Source organism: Kogia breviceps, chromosome 19 (genome assembly GCF_026419965.1).
Source record: "Kogia breviceps isolate mKogBre1 chromosome 19, mKogBre1 haplotype 1, whole genome shotgun sequence".
Taxonomy (NCBI): Eukaryota; Metazoa; Chordata; class Mammalia; order Artiodactyla; family Physeteridae; genus Kogia; species Kogia breviceps.
In genome coordinates this window covers 12,460,464-12,482,425 of record NC_081328.1, presented here as the reverse complement: position 1 = coordinate 12,482,425, position 21,962 = coordinate 12,460,464, and the positions used below count along the sequence as shown (strand labels likewise).

General features: G+C 42.3%; 1 protein-coding gene across 3 annotated transcripts in view; it reads right to left on the bottom strand.

Annotated features, from left to right (window-relative positions):
* Nucleotides 1-332: 332 nt before the first annotated feature.
* The window catches only part of SMYD4 (SET and MYND domain containing 4), a 31,165-nt gene continuing 9,535 nt past the window's right edge, over nucleotides 333-21,962 (bottom strand). Inside the window, exons 3-11 of one of the 3 annotated variants that reach the window (XM_059046698.2) lie at nucleotides 20,332-20,476; nucleotides 16,184-16,273; nucleotides 13,776-14,940; nucleotides 5,978-6,160; nucleotides 5,380-5,543; nucleotides 4,056-4,188; nucleotides 2,736-2,852; nucleotides 2,408-2,531; nucleotides 333-1,227 (exon numbers count right to left, since the gene is read on the bottom strand). In XM_059046698.2, coding sequence (XP_058902681.1) covers nucleotides 1,074-1,227; nucleotides 2,408-2,531; nucleotides 2,736-2,852; nucleotides 4,056-4,188; nucleotides 5,380-5,543; nucleotides 5,978-6,160; nucleotides 13,776-14,940; nucleotides 16,184-16,273; nucleotides 20,332-20,476 — 2,275 coding nt within the window. In that variant the 3' untranslated portion in view covers nucleotides 333-1,073. Of the gene's footprint in view, nucleotides 1,228-2,407; nucleotides 2,532-2,730; nucleotides 2,860-4,055; nucleotides 4,189-5,379; nucleotides 5,544-5,977; nucleotides 6,161-13,775; nucleotides 14,941-16,183; nucleotides 16,274-20,331; nucleotides 20,477-21,962 lie in introns of all 3 variants that reach the window. The other 2 variants (XM_059046700.2, XR_010838332.1) reach the window with 2 other exon arrangements.

Sequence of the window (21,962 nt, the reverse complement as noted above, 5' to 3'; positions counted from 1 at the left end):
GTATTCCTTTCCACCAACTCATCTGAACCACTTGACCCCAGCGGTGATAGAGGACCCAGGGTTCAGACCCAGAGTCTCCCGGCCTTCTGACCGGGATGGGGTTTAGACTATTGCTATACAACCAGGTAGACAACAGCTATCATTCCTACTTTTTGTCTCTTGAAACCGTTAGCAGCAATGCCCACACCCTCAGCATCTTCTGAAGTTGGTTTGTTTTTTTTTTCCCTTCTCAGTAATTATGCAGTCTGTATTTCATTTGCCTGCTTGGGGAGGTAGAAAAAAGTGGTCTCTTTTCAGGCTTGCTAATAAACAGAACTCAGAAACGATGTGTTGTAAAGTCATTGCTACAAGCTTGATTTTATTAGTGTTTGGTCAGTGAGTCTGCCCAGAGTATAGAATGAAAACCAGAGAATAAGGGCTCAAAAACTGGTCAAAAACAAATTTAGAGCTGCCATCCTAGGAAGGAACTGCCCAACAATAAAATGGCCCCATATTTATTTCTCTATTCACAATTTATACTCCACCAGTTTTAACAAAGGATTCAAGGAAGCTAGGTACCATAAATGAAACTATCTCCAGAGGTAAGGAGCCTCACTAATTTCTTGCTTATAATTATTTTTCAATTACAATACAACTATTGAGTTTAAGTTCCCACTGGAGTGGTACACAACATTTCATTACTACTAGAAATCAAAGGAATGTCCCAGGGAAACAGACTATCATCATTTAGTGAGGTGGCGTCTAGCCAAAACCCCAGGCTAACATCCAGATGCCTGCAGATCAGCTAAAATCCTTTTAAAGGGCTTAGGCTCTCCAGATACCAGTTTTAAGTTTTTTTCTGGGAACCGGGAGTTTTTGTTGCACAGCAGTTAACTACTTCAAGAAACATTCATCAAAATAGGTGAGCACGTCTCCAACTGCAAAGCTTTCTAAGCCTTCCCCTCCCCTCATACACTGGGCTTGTGACTGTCGGGCAAGTCCTGTATTGTTTGGCGACAGCTCAGCAGCAACAGACCCTCTTTAACTCCTCCCATACGGGCTCCTTTCCTGTTGGTCAAGGTCCCCTTGGGACCCTATTTGTTGGGTCCCACAGGGATGGGCAGCAAGTCCAACAAACAGGATTTCATCTTTTGTAGCTCCTGGATCTCATCATTCCAAGGGCCATAGTGCACCAGCAGAACCTTTTCTGCCTGTTGTATTGTGTTCAGAGCTTCAGGTATTGCAAACCTGAACCAAAGGAGGTTAAGAGGAGTGAATCCACCCATTCAATCAGGCAAACATTAACTGAGGGCCTACTCATACCCTGTGGAGAATGTAAAGTAGATCATCTTTGTCTTCAAGGATCTTATAATCTAGAAGGGCAGATAAGACTCTCAGAAACACACTGAAAGGCAGAGGTTGAGATGAAAGTTATGAGAAAAAGGTATAAAGTTTCCAGGATTCTAAGAAACAGGCATATCTCAAAGCACTAATCTGATATTTACCCCAAGTTTTACTCAGGAGTCTCTGCCTTGGAGTCACGGAGTCTGCCTATGGCCTGACTCTGCAGCCCTTTCCCTCTCTCTGATGGGGTGGACTGCCTCTATGTCTTGGGTATCAGGTCCACCCACCTCATAATCCTAGGACCGAGCCTCAAACACTTTACCACACAGCAGCTTTTACCAAGGTTGGACATATTCCATCTAGAAATACTGACATTAGGGTCTCCTAGTGAGATCCCAGTTACAAAAGCGGATGAGGCATCAACTCATCAACCCTACTGTTCTTTCCTTTTAACCTTTAAAGCTGGGTTTCTCAACCTTGACACTATTGACATTTGGGGCCAGATAATTCTTAGCTGTGTGTGCACGGGGCGGGGGGGCTGTCTCGTGCACTGTCGGGGGTTTAACAGCATCTCTGGCCTCCACCCTGAGTCATGACAATCAAAACTGTCTCCAGACATTGCCAGATGTCCCCCGGGGAGCCAGATGACTCGTGCTTGATTACGGCTGCTTTAAAAGGAATAGGACCAGGGAGAAGGAAGAGGCCCTGGAGCTGAGGGTTCTGAGAATGAGTGCTGAGGGAGGGAGGTGTGAATAACGGGCCTTGGGGGGGCAGAGGGGGGCGGGGCAGGGAGGGGACTGAGAAGAACCGCTATGACGGTGGTGGGTTGGGGGGCGGGGGCCCGGGCAAGTTCTCCCTGGGAAACTCCCTGCAGAGCTAAGAGCTTCCCTATGTCCCCCAGGAGGAAATTCTAAAGTTTCATGTTTGTCAGCGGAACAGAAGGAAGAATCTCTCCTAAACGGGAAATAAAGACGAGTCAACATGTGTAAAAGCACTGCAGAAAATAAAAGGGATACACAGAAGAGCCTAATAAGAGAACAATATGTGGCCCAGTGAAGTGCTCGGAAACAAGAGAAAGACTTACCCATTGAAGAAGATCTGGGCCAGTTTGAAGAGTTCATGGCCCATCTCAACACTGGATGGCCCGTGGCGAACCTCAACCACTCGGAGACTCTTCTGTAGATGGGTGGCTGACTTCTCCCAGTCCCCTGCAAAGAAAGGAAAATCTTGTTCCAGAAAAGAACCACAGTCAACCGTGGGTGAACATTTTCAGGGCAAGGAAAGCTAAATGGAAGTGAGAGCAGCCTCAGTTGAAAGACTAAGAGAGAACCAACCAGACGAGGCTAAGATCATGACCAAACACACAAGGCAAGCTCATTCCTTGGAGCGGAAGGTGAAGGCACACACCTTACCTAAGGCAGCATAGGCCTGGGCCAGGTCATCCTCGATTTCTCCCACCATGCCGTGTTCCGCCAACAGGAAGCTCTCACCATCACGCTGGCATCCCAACAACAGCTGAATGGCTCCCTCTATCAACTCAAAGGAAAGTGGCCTCATTACAGACACAAACCCCATCTTAGAAATAAGAACCCAGCCCTTAAATCCTCTATGGGCTGGGCTGAATGTGGAAACCCCACTTCGTCTCCTTGGGTTGTGATCAACCCACAATTTTTGTTCCAATAAAGCTGTTCTCTTATGTTTTCTCTTTCAATAGCAAAAGGTGCTGGGGGAGGCCTCCCCACATTTACTGTGGGTTTCCAACTTCAGTTTGAAGTGGAATGACTACATTCCATTTATGGTCATTATTTCTCTTGACTCAAAAACCTAAGCTAAAGGTCAACTTTCATAAAAATAGGGTAAATAAATTCCCACGATGTTAAGCTCTAAGGCAGAGTTTTCCAAGGTAACGAGGGGTTCCGTCACTCCCTTTCTGGAAAAAGCAGGATACTTACACCCATTGGGCACATGCCCCACTGCCCTTTATTTTTTTTTATTTTTATTTTAAAAAATATTTATTTATTTAATTTATTTTTGGCTGCCTCAGGTCTTAGTTGCCACATGTGGGATCTTTTGTTGTGGTGTGCGGGCTCCGGAGCATGGGCTCAGTAGTTGTGGCGCTCAGGCTCTCTAGTTGTGGCACACGGGCTCCAGAGTGCTTGGGCTCTGTAGCTGTGGCACGTTGGGCTCTCTAGTTGTGGTCGGTGGGCTCAGTAGTTGTGGTGCACAGGCTTAGTTGCCCCGTGGCATGTGGGATCTTAGTTCCCTGACCAGGGATCAAACCTGCCTCCCCTGCGTTGGAAGGCGGATTCTTAACCACTGGACCACCAGGGAAGTCCCCCCACTGCTCTTTAGAAGAGAGATGATGCTCTGATGAGGGCAGAACAATTTCTCTAGGAAATTAGGTCATGAGGCCCTCGAATTAAAATAAATGACACTGAACTTCTGGATATGCACAAAGATCACGGATGTCAGAGATAACCCGTTAGTCTTTAACTAACTCTCTGATGCCTAAGAGAACAACAGCTTAAATCAGTTGGCCCCTTTTCAAGGACACCATGCAAACTGAGCTGGTAAGGGTTTGGTCTCATTGGCCTACAAAGCCATCTTGTGGCTGGCATGGGGATAACTAAACTCAATTCTTCAGTCTTCACCGAGTATCCCTGAATTCAAGGTGATCTCAGAATGAATAAAAGGGAAGGGGCTGGAGGACCAAAGCAGGGAGCCAGTCTCACCTAGTTCGCCATTTCTGAGAAGCTTCCGGGCTATCCCCACCTGCCGCTGAAGGTTCTGTAGCTGAGAGACTAGGTGATCTCTGCCGACTGATTCCGTACAAGATGTGCTGCCACAGCTCAGAACATCGTCTCCCTGTGGAAGCCAGTTTTGTCTTTATTCCTGTACCAGAGTCCGCTAGCGACACTGCATGTGCTTACATTATAGGATTGTTCCAGAGCTTCTGACCCTACTGGGGGAAAGACTCCTGCAGTAACACACCATGACCAAGGGCAGACTGAATTTGGTTTGATGGAGGCAACTGCAATGAAAGCAGGAGCCGATCCCTGCTTGAGATTTACTTTGTGCAACCAAATTAAACTGGTACAGACCACAATTTCTTTCCATCTTGATAGCCCCTCTCTTATTTCTCTTTGGGGCTGGGACTTTGGATGACAGACACATTTCTAGTGGTTATGAAAAAGCCATAAGGAAACCAATAGAAAAAAGGTGCTGGGTGAGGCCTCCCCACATTTGTCCTTGGGCTTGTGACTTCAGCTTTCCAACACAACCAGCTCCATGTTCTACTTACAGTTCTAAGACATTTGCTGTTTTTCAGATGCCAGAATGTGTGGCCCCATCTGGCAATGTAGCAACCTGACTTCTCCAGAGGAGCCTTTCCCACCCTCCTGAAGTCAGGGCCTGGGGGCTGAGTGGGGAGCATATGGCTCCAATCTGGCCCATTCCTCTGGACCAAATGGCTGGGGGGAAACTGTGACTCTGATTTCCCTCCAGGCGCAGGTATCAGGTTGATAAAACACAATAAGATTTTTGCCCAGATCTCTGTTAGAGTACATATGTTTTTATCCTTCTGGACCGGGGGGATCTGATGCTGGAGCTGTTAGCAGCCATCTGGTCACCACAAGAGGGAAGTCTGTCTGAGGTTGGGCTAAATAAAGCAGAAAATGGAGCTGAGGGAGGCAGAAGGAAAAATTAGGTCTTGGTGACATTATCTGAGCCCCTGGCTCACGCTGTATTTGAAGTACCCCTACCCTGGGACTTCTTAGTGATTTACTTGAGCAAATAAACTCCCGGTCTCCCTGAACCCCAAATCAGTTTAGGTGGGATTTTCTGTTCTTTGCAAGAGAGATCACTAAATCCAACCTTTCCCTGTGGTTCCTGCAGGGGGGTAATCAATGTGTGGGGAAGATGGGCAAAAGGGAAGAGAGAGTACTACTATCAGCACCTCTAAGTCCCAACGGCTTCCTCCTAATGATTTAAGGCCTTTAGGCTGGATAACTGACCACCAGGAAAAGCAAAGAGAAGCGAGGGGAGAAAGAGATTCACCTGCAGGAGTGCTCTGCAACGGTGACAACAGAAGGCTTCCCGCCAGGGCCCCTGCGAGGGTCTCTGCTTCTCACGTTCACAAGGGGGACAGTTGCAGTCAAAGAAATACTGAGACCTCAGCTTCTGGCGCCTCTCGGCAACACCCATCCTGTTCTTGTGGGGCCCTGCAGAGACACCACGCTTGGCCAATATTTAAAGCAAGAGAGCATCAAGCACTACTTAAAAAACTTCAGCTTAGCAGAGGGTCTGGTCAATCACTCATCATGCGACAGGTACCTTTTACTCAAACATTTGTGGAACTAGATACAGAAACAGGCTTCCAAGTTGTGGGGACAGGAAGAAAAAGAAACCAAGAAGTTGTTCCTGGTCTATTTTCAGAATAGGACATTTACGGGGATCAAGCAGGGAGTGTCTACACGATAGTGCAGATACGACAGGGCCTAGCGAGGAGGCTTTTCTTCCCCATAAGTATGCACTGCCTCTGCCAGGATGCAGACTCTGCACAGGTGAGGCACCTGCCCCGTGGCTTGCTCAGGCGAATTCACCCCGTCCTTTTCTGCCGGAGAAAGGTGGACAGGAGGGAAGATGGATGGCTCACCATAGCAGTGGAGAATCTCTTGCCCTTTTCTAATCAGCTGAGATGCCCGAACGGTGGCGACGGTGCTAATGAAGGACACGCTGGTGTTGGGGCTGCAGGAATGGTTCAGGAGGCTGATGACGGGGAACAGCCCCGTGGCAAGACGCACCTGCCTGCTGTCGGTAATGAGGTTCTCTTCAGATCCTGAGAGTGCAAGAGAAAAAAGGGAAAAATGTGTCAGGACACTCGTCCTGGCCTTGCCCGCCATTCCTCAGAAGACGAGCTGGGCAATCAGGCCTGAAGCGCGGCTGAGTCAGAGCTCCACAAGCTGGATCCGAGATAAATCAGATGGCGCGCGCATGACTCAGAGCAAACTCTGGTTCCCGGGAAGCAAAGCGAATGAGCACATGAAAAGGCCACCAGAATCTTGGAACCTAACCACTGTGTCTCAATACCACAAAAAATCCAAAGATTAGAATTTATAGAGAGTAATAAAAAAAGAATTATCAGTAGGGAGCCTTCCAGATAGACAGTTTCATAATGTTCATGACAACATGGAAACCAGAGTACCAGATGAGGTTACTTCCTAAAGACTTTTATAGTCCAAGTGCTTTTGTTTAACTGGTCTTTGGTTGGTTAATAGAACAAGTAACCTAATTACTATCCTAAATGAAATAGGCCTATCATATATTTTTAAAAAATCAATATTTCTTATGCTCACCTCTTCATTCTGCCCTTTGTCCCAACTTGCTGGGGAATCAGTCAAGCAGTAGTTCTCACTGAAAAAACTCTTTGGACCACTTCTATTCCAGACAGTCTCATGTCCCTAACCACCTCTTCTTTGAAGCACAATTAAACCAGCAATTTAATCACGTGATTGAAAATTAGAAAGGAAGGAAGAGAAAAACCTCTAAGCAGTGAGGCTACTTCTGCACCAAGGCTCATGCACTTACATTCATATGTGAATTCTCTGTATTCTGCTGCAGGCCCGCTTCCTCTTATTTGAGCCACAGTTCGAACCGGCGCGGTTATTCAGTTTCTCAGCCCACCACAGTTTAGAAACAGAGAACTACTAAGAGGCAGGTTTTCTGACAATGGCAAAGGAGACGGGGACAGACTGGAGGAGGAAGCAGAAAACTTATGCAAGAATAACAGCCTCAGGGCTTCCCTGGTGGCGCAGTGGTTGAGAGTCCGCCTGCCGATGCAGGGGACACGGATTCGTGCCCCGGTCCCCGGAGGATCCCACGTGTCGTGGAGCCTCTGGGCCCATGAGCCATGGCCGCTGAGCCTGCGCATCTGGAGCCTGTGCTCCGCAAAGGGAGAGGCCACAGCAGTGAGAGGCCCACGTACGGCAAAAAAAAAAAAAAAAAAGAATAAAGGATAACAGCCTCAGGCAAACAAAAACACTTGCACCACTCCGAGCTTAACCAGAGGTTCTCAGACTGACACCACACTTGCACGGGTTCTTGTCATAGCCATCTATGTCTCAGGAGGATGCATGTACAGATAACCTTGCACATACAGAAAGGCTTAAATTGTGCTCAGCAGCCTTGATGTCAGCACGAGGAGATAGTGTTTCTGACAAAGCTGGTTGAAATAGGAAAGATATTGGTACTTAGAGGGGAACTTTCAGTTTTCTGGAAAACTGATAAGCCATCAGATAATTGTGGTATCACCATATATAACAGGAATCTCAATGCACCCGTCACCAAATAATGCGGCCGAGGTACATAGGAAATGAATAAAGAAAATACAAACCATCAGGTGAAACTGTTCTAGAAAGGAAAACATTAACTATAAGGAATAATATTGTCTCTCTGCAGACAATTCTATTACCTGCTGCTGTGGAAGACAAGAATTAGAACAAGTAAATAAAATTCGCAGGGAATCCAAATGACTCAATTTTAGTCAACAATTCTACAAATTGTATTGAAATCTTTCATTAGAGCTTCTCCTAAAAGCTTAACTGATTTTAGGGTCCCCTCCCCCCCAACCCTTGTCCAACGCCTACCTTCTGGTACGTGTACTAATGAGCAGTAGAAATGCGATAAGGTAAGGAGGCAGCAGAAAGGAGCAGCACAGGGCACAAACAGTTTGTCGTCTGAATAATCAGCCTCTGCATAATTAAAAGCTGACTTGCATTCCCAACTACTGATAGCTGGCAATCTATATTAGAACAGCTGCTAAAATTTTCCCAGAGAAAATTATCACAATACACATGAGTAAGGTCAGCTTCGTGAATTATTTATGGATTATCCTCTAACAGAAGTAGGCCCAGGAACAGAGTGGGGTGAGTATGTCAGAGTTGAATTTCTCTCTAATTATCTCTACAAAATTAAGTATTGATTTTAAAAATTATTCAATATTTTGCAGTAGTCATCTGTTAGCAGAGATCGTAGAAAGTGAGAATGTGTATGTACCTTAACTACCAAATTTAATATGTGACATTTTGTGCACAACACAAACAAAAAACAAAAAAAGAGGGCCTGAATTACGCAAAGTGTACCTCACTAATATCCTGAGTACATTTAGCAAAGAAAAAAAGATTCATTCAAAATACTTTCAGAATATACCTATTCTGGTAGATATTTTACAAAACAAATTTTTGTGTAAAACAAGTAATCAAGGACCCACAGTGAAGATAGATTCCTCGGTTGCTGAAGAGTGAAAGCAAACGGCAGTGAACTTATCTGAACCTCCACAGAACCTCATTAAGCCTCGTTACAACGTGAATCTAGATACATAACGAATATGCCATTCCCACTGAGAGAGATACACACACAGCAAGGTCTGGAAGACCATCAATGGCCAGTTCTATCGCTTAAAGTAAGTACCAAAGACAGATTTCTGAGGAACTTCGATTAAATAGGATTTATACAAAGATAATAACATACACTTTTATAGGTTTTTGTCAAAGTCTATCCAAGTTAACACTTTAATCCTTATTCTGTGCTACTAATGAAACAGCTGCTAATGAAATTCAATGAGAACACTAAACTGGGAGGTGTTGGAACCCCAAAGAAATAATAAAAAGGGATGAAACAAGATTAGAAATATTAGCAGACTGAGACAAAATTAGACTGAATTAAAAAATGAAAGTGAACATTGCTGGTGGGCGTGTAACTGGTACAACTTTCCTGGAGGGCAACTTTGCAATATGTATCAAGTGCCTTAAAAATGTTCATGTAGGGCTTCCCTGGTGGCGCAGTGGTTGAGAGTCCGCCTGCTGATGCAGGGGACACGGGTTCGTGCCCCGGTCCGGGAAGATCCCACATGCCGCGGAGCAGCTGGGCCCGTGAGCCATGGCCGCTGAGTCTACGCGTCCGGAGCCTGTGCTCCGCGATGGGAGAGGCCACAACAGTGAGAGGCCCACAGACCGCAAAAAAAAAAAAAAAAAAAAAAAAAAAATTCACGTAAAAAAATCTCTTATCATTTGAACTATTTTATAGTTTAAAGAAACTAATTAAAAAAGAAATACATGGCAGTGAGAAAAAAATTTAAAAACTGAAAATTACAGAGAAAATAACAGTCATTTATAATCCCCTCAGTCAGCTATATGATTTTGGTGCATTTTCTTACTCTTCTTTCTAGCCTTATATATGGATTTTTAACATAACTGGCAACATGGCGCATATGGTGATTTGTAAATTATTTTTTTAAAATTATTATTATTTTTTATTTTATTTTAAAAATACATTTATTTATTTTTGTCTGTGTTGGGTCTTGGTTGCTGTGCATGGGCTTTCTCTAGTTGTGGCGAGCGGGGGCTACTCTTCATTGCGGTGTATAGGCTTCTCATTGCGGTGGCTTATCTCGTTGTGGAGCACAGGCTGTAGGTGCATGGGCTTCAGTAGTTGCGGCATGCGGGCTCAGTAGCTGTGGCTCACAGGCTCTAGAGTGCAGGCTCAGCATTTGTGGTGCACAGGCTTAGCTGCTCCGCAGCACGTGGGATCTTCCTGGACCAGGGCTCGAACCATGTCCCCTGCATTGCCAGGTGGATTCGTAACCACTGCGCCATCAGGGAAGCCCTATAAGCTGTTTCTTTTTCACTTAATATATCATGGCCATTTCTTTATACCCTAACCTGAAATGTATATTAAAATTTTAAAAAGGACTTCCTTTTTATACTGTATAAAAACGATCTGTTCCTTGATATTTTTTCCTTTTATCTTTAAAAAATGTGGCTAAATAATGTTCCTTAAAAGTTTTAAAGAACTCACATGAAAACGAGTGGGTCTGGTTGTTTTTATGGAACTATTTTGATAACTTTTTCAATTTCTTCCACAATTACTAGATTTTTAAAGTATTTTCCTCCCTCTGGAAAAATTTAGGCAATTTATATTTTTCCACAAAGTTGTTTATTTACTATTTTCAAATTCAATAATCTAAAATTGTAGTAAGTATTTGCTATAAATTTTAGAATGAATTTATATTATTGGCTATATCCCCTTCATCATTTCTAATTTTGTGGCGTTTCCCCCTAGATTTCTTAATTAGATTTGCCAAATCTCTATCAGGAGTCTGTAAACTGTAGCCTGTGTGCCAAATCCTGCCTGGTGCCTCTTTTTGTACATATGTGGTCTAAGAATGGTTTTTACTGTTTTTTTTGCCACACCATGAGGCTTGTGGAATCTTAGTTCCCCAATCAGGGTCTGAACCTGGGCCCTTGGCAGTGAGAGAGTGAAGTCCTAACCACTGGACCACCAGGGAACTCCTGTTTTTACATGTTTAAGTTGTTGACAAAAGGTGAAAAGAATAATTCTCACGACACGAAAAATTTTAGGAAATTCAACTTTCAGTGTCAATAATAAACTTTTATCGGAGTCCAGCCAGGCTCATTCATATGTATACTTTCTACGGTTGCTTTCATGCTACAAGGGCAGTTGAGTAGTTGCAAAAGAGACCATACCGCCTGAAAAGCCCTGAATATTTACTATGTGGCACTTTACAGAAAAAGTTGGCCAAACCCTGATCTATAAGACACAAACTTTGGTGGATATATCTCTGAATCCCCTATTTTATTATGTTATCTTGGTTTCCAGATCCTTATTGTTAATATATTTGATCAAAGTCAGAGTGGTATATGAAAGTTTCTTTTAACTACGGAGTTTTTGCCAGTTTCTCCTTGTATATTCAGTCACTTTTGTTTTATAGACACAATCTCTATGTTCCTGAGAGCTAAGGTTGATGATATATTGCAGAAGAGTCTCCCTTACAAAAATAAAATGCCTTGTTTTACTATATATCATACCGTGAGCCCTACTGTTTCATATTAATACCCTGATTTACTTGTGATTCCTGACATTTCTTGCCCACTTTGTGTTGTGTCACTTTTGTAAACAGAACATACTTGGATTTTAATCTTCTTGACCCATTCTGAAAGATTAATTTAAGAGTTTAGCCCATTTTTATTTACTATTATAGACTCATTTTTATCATCTCCCTATCTTTTGCTCTGTGAACTATTTTTTTTAATGTTTTTTGCGTTTTCCCTAAAACGAAGGGAAAGGTTTACAACCAATTTAAAATTTACTAGAATAAAGTTACCACCATGTGAATAACTTTTTAATTTTAAAAATATAGAACAGTTCAAAGAAAAAAGTAGCAATCATCCATATTTCCACTTTCAGAATTCATCACTGTTAGTTAAGATTTTGGTATTTTTACTTCTAGTGTTATTTTTTTCTATGTGTGTATATATATTTAAAACATCATATAAATAAGAATAAATCATGCATAAAATATTAGAACCTCATAGATGAAGACAGAGTCTCCAATCCTCTTTCCATCACTCCAGGTCTCCAGTATTATGCTACGTATCTATTTTTCTAGTCTTTTATAGCCACAGAAAATACAGGTATTTCTGGCTATACACAGTCTTCCTACCAAAATTCACTCTTTAACAACTTGTGAAAAATCTTGCTCAACACCTGCTATGCAAATAAAAAACTGACTGTAATGAAATCTCATGCACAGGGAGCAACAAATTTTAGGCTAAGATTCTCTGTAAGAGGGAGGCCAGTGAAGGAAGGTAGATGGAAAACACTTTCGTTTGTCCCCACCGCTCTGCCATCCTGCCTCAGGGATTCAGCCTGTTAGTGGTCACTGCTATTGTTTACCCAGAAAATAGTTTCCACAGTTTTTAGAGCTACTAACATTTACATCTTTTTTGTATGTTCTACTAAGTATTTTAGAGGCAAGACACAACAGAATCAAGAGTTGGCAGCTTTCTGCCGTATTATCTGGAAGCTCCATACACTATTTTTTATATTCAGAAAAACAAAAAATGAAAACAGTAGTTTTAAAAATGCCAGTGAATGTGCCCTAGGGGAAACATAATTCTGGAAAAACACTCAACAGATACATATTTTAGAAGGTAGCAATGGCTCAAGGCAGCAAAAGCAGAGGAGAAAACGGAGACTAGCTTGCAGTGTGATTTTGTCATAACATGGGATGAGGCCAGGGCTATTTTTGGATGTTCCATGCACTTCAGGATGCGGAATTGAGTCCTGCCCCAAAATACCTCTAGTGAAATACTATACACTATATAACTTGGCAGCTGAATTAAAATTAAAGATAAAAATATATAAACAAAAGGTTGACAGAATTCTAGATTACCTAATATGACACGATCAGAAGAGTTAAGCATGTATATAGTTTAGTGAAGCCACATTTAATATTAATCTGCCTATAAATCCTAGGTGTAGATATGACCTAATTCCTCCCCTCCACAGGGTTAATTAGGAAATTGAGAAAAGTACAATGAGCTGATTGAATTGAAACACATTATCTGCTAAAATGGAGATCACACAATAGAAATACTGGCAACACCATTTCTTTTCTAATAATAGCGCCCATTGTCAGTACAGTCCTATTAGAGATGGCACTCATGATGCTGGGCTCGTGCAACCTCCCCATCTACCTTAACAGCCTCTTCTATAGGGCCTGGTTCAGGAAAGCAGGGCTAGGCTGCTGGTCTGTGTCGAGAGGTAGCCCCCGGATTGTTGGCCCCCTGACCAGAAGGCAGCCCAAACACAGACTGGCCAACAACTTACAGCAGCATTGTGTGAAAAGCTGTGATGGGCCAGATTCCTCTCTCGGAAATTTAAAACAGAAGAATGGGAGAAAACCTGGCAAGTGAAAACAGAAGAGAGTAGCTGAGTCAAAGGAGTGAGTTAAGATTCTGATAACCTTAACTACAGACCCTGCTCCTTCTGCAGTCTTGTTTATCCATTGTTTCAGCTTTCCTCCACAATCAGAAATTAATAGTGTAATAGGTTTTTTTTTTAAAACAGTGTAGTTTTTTGTTTTTTATAAGATTTTTTTTTTTGATGTGGACCATTTTTTTTAAGTCTTTATTGAATTTGTTACAATATTGCTTCTGTTTTATGTTTTGGTTCCTTGGCCATGAGGCCCGTGGGGTCTTAGCTCCCTGACCAAGGACTGAACTTGCACCCCTGCATTGGAAGGCGAAGTCTCAACCACTGGACTGCCAGGGAAGTCCCCACCCACTTTTTTTTTTTTTTTTGGTAATAGGGTTTTTAAGTATTTTTACAAACAAACACATCAGCTTCACAACTCTGTAAAGTTAGATGCGATTAAACTATCCATTTTACAAATGCGAAAGCTGAGGCAGAGGAGGATCAAAATAATTTGAGGTCGCATCGCTTCTCAATGGCATAATCATAAGACAGCTGCGTTTTCCCTTAGGCCACTGATTTGTTTGAATGCTACTGTTCTCCTTTACAGTTCTTTCTCTGCAAACATTAGCTACATCAAGAAGAATATTTTAAGGCAGAAAAAAGAGTTTCCCTCTTACCTGTTTGCTGTATGGTTGTTATTGCCTGAGCATTACACTGGAGCTGTAACATGTGTCTCAGCATGGCCACTCCCCAAATATTCAACTCTGGATACAACACAGGAGCCGCTGCTGCTTTCAGTTTAGACGATTTCAGACCTGTTGTGAAGGCCTGTAAACTGGCTGCTTCGAGCTGCCTGCACAGTGCAGAAACACTCAGAGCACAGAGGAATTTGTGCACAGGGCTATGGTTTCCAGTATGGGGTAAAAGGCTGAAGACAGCATTATAATTATTTTCATACTTCCCGTTAGTATCACACCCAGGAATCGGGGTCTCAACTGTTTTGCCCTTTTTTTTACTCTCCCCTCCCAGGTCATAACTGAGTATTTGAGCCAGATTCTTGCTTTCAGGTAAACAGATATCCCTGTCAGTAATCTCACCACAAAGCTTATCTATGACTTTGCCAGCCTCCTCAAATCTAGCTAAAAGAGTCGACCTCAGGGCAATGTGGCAAAAAACACCCAGTGTGAGAAGCAGCCCCCCTAGAGAACACTCTATACTATGGTAGAGATCCCAGGCCTGCTGCAAACACTCTTGGCTGCAATATTTGGCATAGCTGCATCCATCACAGGGAACTGGGGCCAAAGTGTGCTTCAAACATCGGTGACAGTAGAGGTCCCCATTGGTAGCTCTCATATCCCACTTGCTCTCAAGGCCATGAGGCCATGGTGGCATTTCTCCTGGGTTAAGGACACTCACAAAAGCATCCTCTTTCACCAGAAGCTCTCCTGGGAGAATATCTTTTGTGGCAACCAGATAGCGGCCTTTTAAAGGGTCCATACGTAAGCTGACAGATGATGATGTGCTGGAAATTTGTTCATTCTCTTCCCTTAGGTCCATATCCTCAAAGGCTTTGCTTAGAGCTGCTGGGGAGGTTTCTGTGAGATTCTCCTTTTCTTGTACCTTTACTTTCAGACGACAGAGGGTTCTCTGAAGAATCTGAAATTGGGAAGCTGCTAGGGTTGGTTTGGCAGCAAAGTGACTTTCAAGATCACTGATGGTCTGGCTTGCCTCGTGTGGCCTCCCCAGGGTCACCAGACACTCCGCCTTACGCAACAGCAACTTGGGTTGCAATCTTTCTGGATATCCATGCGTCTGTGCTCTGACGATGTCTTTAAGGCATGTCTGCAAACAGAAGGAAAATCCCCAGATGACCCTTGGTCCCTACTCTTAAATGTCCACTTGAAAGTCTTAACAAAAAATCGACAAGTTAAGAAGGATTATTAAAAATGGAGCAACTACTATCATGTGCTGATTTCTTTAAATCATATTCTACTGTGATCTTTTAATTGAATGATTAGAAACAGATGCTGAAGATACTATGTTTAACCGTCATTAAATATTTCTGATTCTAAGGAAAAAAGTCTTACAGACAGAAGCACAGTACGATGATTAAGAGGGCATCCCAGCACGGACTCTGCCTCTTGCTAGCTGTATGACCTTGTGCAAATGAATTAATTTTCAGTGTCTTAGTTTTCTCATCTGAAAAACAGGGATAATAATACCTCACAGGACAGAAGTAAAAATGAAAATAAGGTAATGTATCTAAAGTGTTAAAAAGATGCCCGGAACATATATGTGCTCAATACATGGGAATCACTATTGTACGAAGTAACAATATAGAGAAGTTCTAAAGGGCTAAATGTTTCACAAGGTCTTCCCACTGCTGTCTATAGCAGCCCAGGCCTTTCTTGCTTAGGGCCTGGACTTAGATTCTTGCTCTTCTCTCTTAGTCCAAAGGGCTTAAGTGTGAACTTGCAGTGACTCAAATACTTCTTAACTCTAGGGTATACTTTAAATTTCGGTGGAATTCCAAAATGGATGTGCCCAAGTGGCATTTTAGAGTTTGTCCTTAGACCTTAATTTGGGGATGAGGAGGAAGCCACTCATCTGAAGTCCCCCAACCCAACAGGCATTTCAGTGCAACTTTTACTTTCCCACTCAAAATTTATATTGAGGGTGAGACTTATTATTGCAGGGATATTCTTGAAAATACTCATCTACTTATTAAAAAAACCCACCCTGAACAAGTAAATAGTTTGCAAACACTTGGAACCTGAAGTATTGTTAGCAACGTATCTCACAGCTGATCTTGACACTGAGCACTGCTGACCCACTGGATAGAGTCCATGGCCATGGGGAATGTGCATGTCTCTTTCCTGCCAACCCACACTACTACCCCCATGTAATCACCTGAGACAGGTGAAGTGAATCAGGAGAAAGAACAAGTTCGGGAGGTATCAATTTGCTTCCAATTCAACCAGTTCCAATTTTAGCTTTCTAGTGTAGAAGCAGGGATGAGGGTCTAGTCCTCCAAGGAACCCCCCTGCAGATCCTCTCCAACCACACCAGGCATCCTGATACTCACCTCATACTGACCCAGGTGGAAGAGGGCTGCAGAGCGATTGGCGTAACACAGTGAGATGTCCTCAGAGTTGGGCCTTGAGTGTGATACTCCCTGCAGAACAATGAACCGGTTAAAGGTATACATGGAAACTAGCATCTTTAGAGTTTTGGGTTTTTTTTTCCCGGATAATAGGGGCTCTGCGAGTGAAGACTGTATGAAATTGGGTAAGTTACGGGATCTCTCCGTGCTTCATCTGCTTCATGTTTAACTACCTTAGAGCAGAGGTGTGAAGATCAAGTGAGGAAATAAATAGGTAAAGCACTTTGAAGACAGCGGCTTCAGACACAAACAGTACTAACGGTAAATGAAAGCTGAGGAGCATAATCCGGCACATAACGAAGTGTGAGTGGAACAAATAGAAATTCACAAATGAAGAAACACGAATGATACGTGGGAAACAATTCATATACAGATAGTCAAATACGTGAAAATGAAAGCAGAAAAGGGCTACTTTTTTCTACCACCAAATTGGCAAGTATTAATAATAATCATAAAGGTGGGACCTCCCTGGTGGCCTAGTGGTTAAGAATCTGCCTGCCAATGCAGGGGAAACGGGTTCGAGCCCTGGTCCGGGAAGATCCCACATGCTGTGGAGCAACTAAGCCCGTGAGCCACAACTACTGAACCTGCGCTCTAGAGCCCACGAGCCACAACTACTGAGCCCGTGTGCCTAGAGCCCATGCTCCGCAACAAGAGAAGCCACCGCAGTGAGAAGCCTGTGCACAGCAACGAACAGTCGTAGCCCCTGCTCGCTGCAGCTAGAGAAAGCCAGCGCGTAGCAACAAAGACCCAAACACAGCCAAAAAAAATTGTTTTTAACGAAAATAAAGGTGGCATCTCTAATCACTGGAGAAAAGATAGGGATTATTCAATAAGAGTATTGGGACAAGTAGCCACTGAGGAAAAATAAAGTTAGTTCTTGATATGTGATAATAAAACTTTCATTAGGATAAATAACAAATGGATCAAAATCTTAATATAAAAATTGAAACTATAAGAGAACCAGAAAAAACTATATAATCTAAAGTGATGTTGGAGTCAGAAATACCTTTCTAATTATGACACAAAACCCAGAAGTCATAAAAGGTTAATGAATTTGACCACATAAAAATAAAAAATTTCTTTGTTGCAAAAAACCAATAAAAGCACTATCAAAAGACAAACTTTGAACTGGAAAAAATATTTGCAACTCCTATTACAGGCAAAGGACTCATTTCTTTACTTTATGAACAGTTCCTACAGATCAATATGATGGCAACCAATAATTCAGTAGGAAAATAAGCAAATTATATGAACAATTCTAATGGGAAATATAAATGGCTCTTAAGCAAATGAAAAGATGCTCAACCTCATTCATAATCAGCAAAATGCAAATTAAAACTCTACTGAGATGCCATTTTTTACTTATCAGATTCGCAAAGAAGTAAAATTGATAGCATACTGAGTTGGCATAGAGTGGGATAATGGTCATTCTCATACATTGCTAGTGGGAGTGTAAATTGGTCTCACAATTATGGAGGCAATTTCACAATATATATCTCTTAATACATATATCTATACCTCCATTGACCCAGCAATTCCTCTTCTAGGGATTTATCCTACAGATATAATCCTTTATCCTACAGATATGTGCAGAATAACATACATGCAAAGTTTCTCATCACAGAATTGTCTGAAGTAACAAAAGATAGGAAAAAAGGTAAATAGTGATCTAAAGGACTCTAATTAAATAAATTACTAGTATATCCATATAACAGAATATAAGTGGAAAAAGCACAGTGCTGAACTGCGTGTATAGAATGTTATTTATATAAAAAGAGTATGTGTGTGCAGGAGTGGGAGATTAGTTGTATTTACTTAGATACTCTGGAGTACCTCTGGAAAGACAGCTTTAACAGTGCTAGCTTCTGGGGATGGGAAACGAGTGGCTGGGGGACAGAGGAAGTAGACTACACTCTATACTCTTGCATCTTAAAAATTCTAACTATGGGGCTTTCCTTGGTGGCGCAGTGGTTGAGAATCCGCCTGCCAATGCAGGGGACGCGGGTTCGAGCCCTGGCTGGGAAGATCCCACATGCCGCGGAGCAACTGGGCCCGTGAGCCACAACTACTGAGCCTGCGCGTCTGGAGCCTGTGCTCTGCAACGGGAGAGGCCACAACAGTGAGAGGCCCGCTCACTGTGATGAAGAGTGGCCCTCGCTTGCCACAACTGGAGAAAGCCCTAGCACAGAAACGAAGACCCAACACAGCCAAAAATAAATAAATAAATAATTTTTAAAAAATTCTAACTATGTAAACACATTTCCTATTCCAAAATAAAAAGATAAAATAATGTCAATAATACCAAATAACCAATATTGCTTAGGATATAGAGAAATGAACATTCCCATACTCTGCTAGAAGGGATGTAACTAGTTTTTTCCTGGAGAATGATTCAGCAACAAGTGCCAAAGGCCTTAAAAAAAAATACATTCAGTTGACCCAGCAATTGCCCTTCTAGGAATTTATCCTTAGGAAATAGTCAGGTGTGTACAAATATTTACATAGAAAGATGCTCCTTGCAGCTTTATGATAACCAAACACTCTGCCAACACTAGAAATCAAGTATAGTTCTCTGTAATGGAACACTAAGCCAGCTGTAAAAAATCATGTTTTAGTGGAAAATTTAATCACGTAAGAAAACGGTCACAATAAATTGTTGAGGGGGGAAAAAAAGCAGGTTACAAAACAGTAAGTACAGTACTGTCGCTATTTTGTACAAGAAAAACATATTTTCAGAGGAAAAATTGGCTGGCTGGATATAAGCAAAAATGTTAACAGTGCTTATCATTGGCTATGGGATTTTTTTCTTACTTTTTATGCTTCTCTACATTTTCCAAGTAAACATATATTACATTTACAATCAGACAAAAACAACAAATATTATTTTAAAAAAGAAAGAAAATAGCAGCTCTATGGAAAACTGCAAAGTACCACAATCAACAAAATACTAGTTTCATGAAATAGGAAGGTTCAATTTTTTTTGTCTGATTTCACTTTTTAGTTTACTTATTTTCCTTGACCAGCTTCCCCTGTGATCACATTTATGACACACATGCATACAGTTGAAGAAAGATTAGCTCTGAAAAAGAACTACTATTAAGCCACTTATCAGTGATCATTACATCTAATGGATTTTAGTTCTTCAGCAATCGCTGACGCTTACATTATTCAGCATTACAAAGCAGGGCTTTTATCAATTTTAGAAGATGCTGTTGTAGGTCTGATAGTTTTTGGAAAACTAATTCCAAAAACTAATTCCAAACTTTAAGCATAGGCCTGTTAAAGATGCAGAGTAGGGGGTACACGCTTCAAATTCACACTCATTCTTTCAATATACAGGGTTCACAGACCTGGTTTAAGAGGTTGGTATATTCTTGCTTTAAACCCATATTTATCTCTAAAAAATTATGGAAGGAAATCTCTCAGGGATCTTGTTCCAGTTTCTACTCTGGAAGCAGGACAAGAGCAACAGATCGTTAAAAGCCACTATTCCTCCTTGAAACCTAGTTCACTGATGGTTAGTGTAATAATTTTAAATATTTGTTGACGATCTTCAAAATGCAGCTCAACTGGGCTGTGGCAATTGAGCTTATTTTCCTTCCTAACTTTACCTAAGTCATACTGGCTATAAGCTAACACGGTGGCCAAGCAAAAATCCAGCTGTTCTCTAAATTGGGACTATCATACCAACAGCCTCATCAGTTATTCAGACAAAAAAGGCACACAATTCAGTAAGAGCTGACAGACATGGAGGAGGGAGGCCAAGGCATCCAACAAGACTTGCTACACTGTGTCTGAAGGAATATGAGACTAGAAGTTTCTTGATGGAATTCAGGATGTATAATACAAACTATCCTTCGTTTCAGAATATGACCAAAAGCTGAGTTGTGCCAGTTTTCTTTTTCAAATCCAATCCAAAATTAATAGGCAAAACTACTAGTGGCTGCACAATTCACAATTCAGCAGTAACGGTTCTATCTTTTGAAGAAATATGCATTGTTAAATTGTTGAGACAGCCCCTCCTGCTGAGCTGGGCCGGGGGTTGGGGAGTGGCCCGGTCACCTTACCTTAGAGTACAGCACTGTGGCTCCCATATAATCCTTCTTCTGAAATTTTTTGTTTCCTTCTTCTCTGTAGAAAAGGGGAGCGTTGGGGTCCTTTGCAACAAGGTAACCTCTAGAAAGCCTTTTTAAAAACATCTCATCCTCCGGTCTTCATGAAGAAAGAACCACCACCACAACAAAAAAGCACAAATTTGTTATTTCTAGGAAAACTCCTAACCATTGCACCTGAAACAGGAGTGACAGCCTACAAAATACTGGGACAAAAGAGGTTGGATGCGTTATGTAATGTGACTGGGGGGAAAAATCTTTGGTCTCAGAGACATAGGGACTGGAATCTCTATTAGGACAGAATGTAAGTTTTTATTCAGTTACTGGCCAATAAACCTTTCCTTGGATGATGCATTATATAGAAGCTTGGGTGTGGAGAAGGACATAATACACAAGTCTTTGTACCAAGGTATACTCCTCACCTAAACTTTGTTGAAAATACCTGAGTCAACGGCTGACAGAGGGGAGGGAGGGAGAAAAGGGGGAGGGAGAGACAAGAAGTGGGGGAGGGAAGGCGGAGGAGGAAGAGGAGGAGGAGAAGGAAGAAGAGGAAGAGATAGGATGAATCATAAAGTAAATGTAGCGAAATGTTAACATTTGGGGAATCTGAAAGAAGGGCATTGCACAACAATTCTTTATCCTATTTTTGCAAGTAAATCTGAAATTATTTCAACCTGCAAAGTTTTTAAAAACAAGTATATGAATTATCTAATGTATAACTACACATACACACACCTTTTTTCCAATAAAAAGAAATAGTATAGAATAACCTAGACTAGACTCTTTGACTATACAATGCAGTGAAGCAAAACACGAATAACATGGGAACTGAAAATTCTCTTAAGTAACTCCTGGGTCAAAGGGGAAATAAAAGACAAAACTGCAGAATGTTTAGAAAAGTGTTTTTCAAATCTTTGTTTACAAAGACCCACAATAAGAAATACCTTTCATGGGCTTCCCTGGTGGCGCAGTGGTTAAGAATCCGCCTGCCAATGCAGGGACACACGTTCGAGCCCTGGTCCCGGAAGATCCCATGTGCCGCAGAGCAACTAAGCCCGTGCGCCACAACTACTGAAGCCCACGTGCGTAGAGCCCGCGCTCTAACCCTCCATTGAGGTTTTTTTTTTTTTTCCGGTACGCGGGCCTCTCACTGTTGTGGTCTCTCCCGTTGCGGAGCACAGGCTCCGGACGCACAGGCCCAGCGGCCATGGCTCACGGGCTTAGTTGCTCCGCGGCATGTGGGATCTTCCCGGACCGGGGCACGAACCCGTGTCTCCTGCATCGGCAGGCGGATTCTCAACCACTGCGCCACCAGGGAAGCCCTCAATGACACTTTTTATTGAACTTGACAGTCAATTCTGAAGTTCACATGGGGGAAATGTACACAAAATAGCCAAGATATTCTTGAAAAAGAATAATGAGTGTGTATATGTGTGTGGGAACTTGGCTTAACAGATAGCAAAGCCACATTTGTACCAGACTTCCCTGCTTTCAACTGCTCCTTCTCACCACGTCTGGTAACAAAATCTCAGGGGGGAAACCATTCCTTGTGGTTGAAGTAGGATTGACCCCAATTTTGCAAGAGG